Source organism: Aplysia californica, unplaced genomic scaffold, assembly GCF_000002075.1.
Source record: "Aplysia californica isolate F4 #8 unplaced genomic scaffold, AplCal3.0 scaffold00001, whole genome shotgun sequence".
Classification (NCBI taxonomy): Eukaryota; Metazoa; Mollusca; class Gastropoda; order Aplysiida; family Aplysiidae; genus Aplysia; species Aplysia californica.
The window spans coordinates 573,580-580,575 of record NW_004797271.1 but is presented as its reverse complement, the minus strand read 5'-3'; the positions used below and the strand labels follow the sequence as shown (position 1 = coordinate 580,575).

General features: G+C 39.3%; 1 protein-coding gene across 1 annotated transcript in view; it reads left to right on the top strand.

Annotated features, from left to right (window-relative positions):
- LOC101855532 (FK506-binding protein 15) overlaps positions 1–1,970 on the top strand; it is a gene marked incomplete in the record, with an annotated part of 47,899 nt that extends 45,929 nt beyond the window's left edge. The window contains 1 exon segment of the mRNA XM_013090293.2: positions 1,718–1,970. Within this exon segment, the coding sequence (XP_012945747.1) occupies positions 1,718–1,789 (72 nt within the window).
- Between the last annotated feature and the right edge of the window lie 5,026 nt (positions 1,971–6,996).

The window sequence follows — 6,996 nt, the reverse complement described above, 5'->3', positions numbered from 1 at the left end:
GGGGGAGGGAAAACTGTGACTAGAAAAAAGGTGGATTTTGTGGATGAGGTAAGAGGGAGGGGGTAGGTGGTGTTTATATTATACAGCAATCAGTACACATGCTCTAGGTGTAGACTCTGTGTCTTGTGTTTTGTATTTTAGCAGTCAACGCAGAGGAGCACAGTGTAAGCCCGGTGTGTATAGTGGTTTGTATATCTGGCAGTCAACACATTGGGGCTCAGTGTATAGTGGTGTGTATATATCTAGCTATCAAACCACAGAGGCTCAGTGTATAGTGGTGTGTATATCTAACAGGCAACACACAGAGGCTCAGTGTATAGTGATGCGTGTATCTAGCAGGCAACACATAGGAGCACAGTGTAAGCTCAGTGTATAGTGGTGTGTATATCTGGCAGTCAACACATAGGGGCTCAGTGTATAGTGGTGTATATCTAGCAGGCAACAAACAGGAGCTCAAAGTAAGCTCAGTAGTGGTGTGTATATCTAACAGGCAACACATAGGAGCACAGTGTAAGCCCAGTGTAAAGGATGTGTATATCAAACAGGCAACACACAGGAGCTCAGTGTGTAGTGGTGTGTATATCTAGCAGGCAACACACAGGAGCTTGGTGTAATGTGGTGTGTATATCTAGCAGTCAACACACAGGAGCTCAGTGTAGACTGCACATGGTTTGTTGTGGGAGTGGCTGTGTGTGTTGTGTATGACTGAGTGGCTGCACATATGGTGTACGGGTGGCTTCATGTATAATGTAGGAATCACTGCACATATATGGTCTGTGGGTGGCTGCGAGAATGGTTAGAGAGTGGCTGCTTATGGTGGTGTGTTAGTTGCTGCGTGTTTAAGTATGTGAGTCGCTGAAGATATTGTATTTTAATGGCTGCATGTATAGTGTGTTCACATTTTTCTCTCAGGTTGATGTTATCTATCCCCTCACATTGACAACTTTCTCTCATATTGAGTGAGTGTTTGGCGGGTGCTCTGGTGTGGTTTGCTCCTTCTTTCCTATAAATAATCTGTCGTCTTTATCTCCCCTCCTTTTTTATGTTTGTTACTCTCTTTTAACACCTCTAATCTTCGGCACTTATATGACCTTATTGTGTTGCAAGTGCCGTAAAACTCTTACTAAAACTATCTCATATTGACATGATTTATCCCCTCAACTTGACATTTTTCTCTCATATTGACGTTATCTACCCCCTCACATTGACATTTTTCTCTCAGGTTGTTGTTATCTATCTCCTCACGTTGAGGTTTTTCTCTTATGTTGACGTAATCTATCCCGTTCCCTCATTGATATTTTTCTCTCATATTGACGTTATCTATCCTCTCACATTGACATTTTTCTCTCATGATGACGCTATTTATCCGCTCACATTGACATTTTTCTCTCATATTGATGTTATCTATCCCCTCACATTGACATTTTTCCCCTCATATTGACATAATCTATCCCCTCACCCTTCACATTTTTCTCTCATATTGACGTAATCTATCCCCTCACGTTGATGTGGATGGTTGATGGGTGCTCTGGTGTGGTTTGCTCCTTCTATCCTATCAAACATCTATCGTCTTTATCTCTCCTCCTTCTTTTTTGTGTTTGTTACTCCCTTCCCTTGTAACACCTCTAATCTTTGGGACTTATATGACCTTATTGTGTTGCAAATGCCGTAAAACTTTTACTAAAACTCATGTTGATGTTTTTCTCTCTGTGTCCAGGACTTGAAGCCGCAGCCGCCACCACCACTGTTTGGAGATGACAGCGACGACGATCTGGACTGGCTTAGTTAACACCGTGACCTTCAATGACCTCCGCCATTTACTGACACATTCCTAGTTCTGTCTGTGTAGTAGCAACACGGTTCTGATTCACATAGAAATGACCGGTCCTTTTCTATGTAGACACGGCCTTATCCCCATATTAACAATTTTGGGGGGGACTGTAGAAAACAAAAAATAAAAAATAAAAAAATACAATACAAGAAGACCACTCTAATTGTCCTCTCAGAACTATGAATAAGAAGGGTGGCTATTAACTTTTACACAGCATACAATGTCAGACTGTTCATACCTTATTTTCAATTTCAATTACAAGCTGCCCGGCCTTAGTCAACATATTGACTGCTCAGTGTAAGACTGTCATACACCACTTTTCAAAATGGTTTAACTCTTTTTATCCGGGCTACGAGTATACTCGTAACGAGGACGAGTCCGGGCTACGAGTATTCTTGGAACAGCGATACAGTCACGTCAAAGAAGCTAGTTCTGCTTGGAATTACCAAAATACGCAAATACGGCGATGCTAGCTCTGCCTGAATATTTTAATTTTCTAATGAATAGTGGTTTCTTTGTTTTTGATGGGTGTAGAAGCTTGAAAGATGTCTCGAAAACGCACATTCACGACCGACGAAGTACTTTTTGAAGTGGCGCTGGGTAGTGAGGGGGAATGATACTAATTTGATGAAAGTGACTCTGAAATAAGTGCCGTAAATTCCGTTGTGGAAGATAAGAAACAGGACTTAGACTCATCTAATTGCGATTCAGATCATGGTGAAGGGGTCAGTACTGGAATTCGTGCTCAATGGGTAGGGCTAGATCTAGATCTATAAAATCCAATGGGACGTCGTGGACGCGGCAATCAGGGTCAAGTTCGAGGGTGGAATACACCTCAAAATCAACATTGTGCTATTGATGTATTTCCTAACAACATACATATTTACAAAAACTACATTCAATTCCAACATAACTGCCAAATTTCCTTAAAACCTTAGAGTAAATGTAAGAAATATAGCACTTTGAACTATACGCACTGACTTCCGGCGCATACGGCGCGGCGGCCCCAGGACTGGTACAGAGTCCGTGGGGGTACGGCTAGGATAAAAAGAGTTAAGGTAGAGTCTGAGACTAAGCAGTCAATATATTGTCTCTGTAAGTCGCAAAGCTCATAGCTGCTTAGTACAGAATGTTATTTTAGAGCCCAAAAAAAAGTGTGTTTTTAGCTCGATTTTTTGGGGGGGTCACGTGACATTTTTACATATAATTTTCACCACATTTAAAAAAAACTTCCAGTATTCAAAGTTATTAGCCAGCATGCTGCTTCCTAATTTTAGACCAAACTATTCATGTCCGATGGTGGTACATTTACAAGGTTTACAACTTACAGCGACAATATCTACCTTCAACACTGTCTTACAGGATATGCAAAGATGTTTCACACTGTGATGTTCCTTGTTTATGATATTGCAGCTTCGTTACCAGCTTTTGGGCTAACTGTTTGTTTGTCTTTTGTTCTGTTCTGTTGAATATGTTGTTGCTGAAATGGTCCAGATGTTGAGGTTGCTTGTGGGAATGCGGCATTATGGGAAAATTTTGTTATTGTTCTGTTGATGTGATTGAGATTGAGGTTGAAATCACTGTCAGTTTCCTGCCTGTCTTACTACCGTACCTGAGACTGCGTCCGAGTTTTGATTTTCTACTTCTGTCCATCCAGGGTTGTCTTGATGATGTGTCTATATTTTTGTATGTGAAAACTGATTCAAAAGCGCCCAATTATACACTATTCTGTCGATGAGCTACTGATATCTTGAATTCGAGATGAATTTATCAAGTCCACTTGTTATGTTATTATGTTTGTGCTTCCGTGTAGCGTGGATGATGAACAGTTTCCTCGAATGTCTGTACATTTGTGTGAAAGGGAAAGAGAGGTTTGGAAAGGGGAACAGGGTCTAAGTCTATTGGATGATGATGATATTATTGAAGTGGCCATATTATCTGTTGATTCTAGCATAGATGCGATGAGTGTTGGAAAATCATTTGTACCGTCCCAAGTTTCCAAGTGCTTTTTTTTTGGTATCATGTTTTGTATGTTTGTGGAGATAGTTCCACTGATTTTGTACCCCTCTTTTTATTTTGTGTTGCTTACTTCTAACCCTGCTCTGTGCATGTGTGATTATAATAATAGCTGTGCTATGCTATATTTCATTGAGATTACTTGCTGCTCTGTTAATAAGAGAAGACATGAGATAGTGAATGAAAGATGTGTACCCAGGACCTCAAAGCTCATCTACTGTTTTCACAGAATCATTTTTTGTGTGTGATCGTGTAGGAAATTTTTGTTTGACAATGCCTTACCCTGACTGGTGTAGTCAGTCATCCTAACACAGAGAGGCATTCATCATTCATTTATTTCAACTATTTTTTATTTGGGGCAAACATTTCCACACATCATTCTTGGAGGGCAGAGTGTTGACTGAAGACCACAGCCTTGTGCTTAGCTAGGAGTAAAACAGTTTGTTTAGTTCAACACTAAAAGTCACTGCTTTTATTTAGTTATATAAGTTAATATTGTAGTTAGCTAATAAAGGTGGTATGTTGTATTATTCTACCTTTACAGTATAATGAATACCTTAACAATGCTCAACCATAGCTGAAGAAAGAAAGATGCAAACAAAAGTCCCTTGTATGTCAGATGTTGTCTTGTACAGTGGTAGTGTTACCGGAACACTGGAGGCTCTGAATATTGCCCAGACTGATGCGTGATGTGCAAAGAACTTTTCAAGCTTTGGGAAATGGTATTTCCACAGTATTTACTTGCTCGCTTTTGTTTTTTTCTCTTTGTTTTTTTTTCTTTACAGTTTTACAGAGAAAATGATCATATGAAAGAACTGATGTGAGAAAGTGTTGGGTTTGTTTGTTTTTTTTGTTGCTACAATTGTTTGTGGTTGTTTTTAAAGACTAAGTGATGTAGGGAAGGCTAACGACCTTCTGCCATATGGTAAACTGTGCGAGGTATTGTTTTGTACTGTTACATTGCGGCCTCAGAAGATTCGAACTTATAAAATGTCTGGGGCCTTCTGCTGCACTTCTTTTACGTCATATGTAAATGTTAGAACACCTGTTCTTCTTTTTTTTTTATGAGATAAAAACCATGTTAATTTTGCCTTTATTTGAGGGAGATGTAATGTGTGAAAACTTTAAACTCAAATATTTCCAAAGTGAGTACAACTGAGATAGACCCGTGTTATTCTGGGGTTCTCAAACTGAGGGCTGGGTGCAAGACTCCAGCAAAAACCAAATTGCATTATACTGGTGTTTTTCGGAGTCTTGCATCCAGCCTTTGATTTGTAGTAGATTGTCTGACATATTGTTCTGTCCTGTCTGAGACATTCATATAGTGGTGTGAAATTTTTAAGACTCATCTATATATGTCTGGTGTGTTTGGTGCTAACCTGTCTGTTCTGGTTGTTGCTGTTGTCCTCTCCATGAGTGACTGGAGTGACCAGAGTAATCAGTACCTCCATCAGACCTTGAAACAAAAGTTATACCTATATATGCATTTATAGGGGTCTTGGCCTAAGAGCTCTCTGCCTAAGAAACCCACTTTTACCGTGAGCCAAAATTTTTTCGCCATGATTTCCATGCCTTAGAATCCATTCTAAATAAAAATCTGACCTAAGGAACTTGTTTGAGTGCAGGGCAATAATTTTTTCTGAACTGTTTTTTCCATATTTTGCGTGGGTTCGGATTTTTGGATGGGAGTTGGCATAGACTAATTGGCATCGAAATCTACATGCTGCATGCACAATTTAAATAGTAATTTTTTTTAGGCAAACTCATGAGCTCTGCGGAATGAGTTCTGTCACCAAGTGGTTTTTTACTGGTACAATAACGTGCTCTTCTCTCATGGTTAAAGTTAAAGTATTAGATTGTCTTAATCTTTTAAAAGCTAGCCTCTTCAGGGTCATTCTTTCCCTTCACTTCTTCAGCCTTTTCACTGGTACTGTTTCATTGTTTGTTTCAATGCTATCAAGTCATAGTCTTATTGTGATAATGTCGCCTTGTTTGAAAATTCACTTTGAAGCCTCTGGTTCTCACTTGCGTCCAACACAACGCACACCATTCAGACATGCTCAAACACACGCTAGATCTATATTGATCGATTTATTTTTTTTTAAAACCACACCAGTCAGTATTGCTTACAGTACAGGTTACTATTTCATCATATAATAATAAACTAGAGAAAATAGGTTGGAGCTGAGCTACACCCCTTAAAATCTGCCCAAGAATCTGGTTCGCCTAACAACCCAGCTGTTCTGTTTCCCGACGACCACATTCAAAGGCCGAGACCACTATACGTTTTTATAGATTTAAATATATACTTGTGTTTTTGTGTACCAGAGCTTAAATAATATGATTTCATATATTATGTTACATCTCCCTGTCACATGGTGATGTGTTATTTAGATTTCTTACAGTTGAATCAAAAACAAGCCCAGTAGGTTTTAGTTCCCGTGTGATGTCTGTCTAGAGAAAAACTTGTTAGAGTCTCATCATGTCTAGGAAGAGACTAGCGGGGGACTAGAAACTCTTCAGTACATGTAGATGTCTGTCTCGGGAAGTTCTTTTTGATTCACTAGATTATTACCTGGGAAGATCATGTAAAGAAATGATAAACCTTTGTCTTACTTTTAAATGAGTTTACCCACAAGCTGTTCACTGGTGTATTTGAATGAAATGTTGGTCCATCTGTCTGGACATGAGTAAGTGACCTGGAAGAGACGTGTTGTGCGACACTTCCTCTCTGTTGCACTTTTGTCTCAGTAGGGCATCGACAATTTGTTCAAAGTAGCAGGAGCAGTGTTCATTTCACTACAGTGTGGTCACTGGTGCGGGTGGTGTAGCAGTTAGGCTATTTGGTGTTGTGCACAAAAGAAGTGAGTTTGATTTCTGATAGGGGGGCTTCGTTTTTTGCCTGTTTCTGCCCGATGACCTTGTTATACCGGTATTGCCATTTGGACCTGTTTACTTATTCAATGCTGATTGGGCCCCAAATCTTCATGCAATACAACATGGTTTTGACTCTATGACTTAACTGTTTTCTGTGTTCTCTGTGTCAAGTTTGAATCATAAGGATCCAACGGGATAGTACATGTAATAGAAATAGAATTAGAATATATTGATTTTAAAATTGTCAAAATGATTTTGAATATTATTATTAT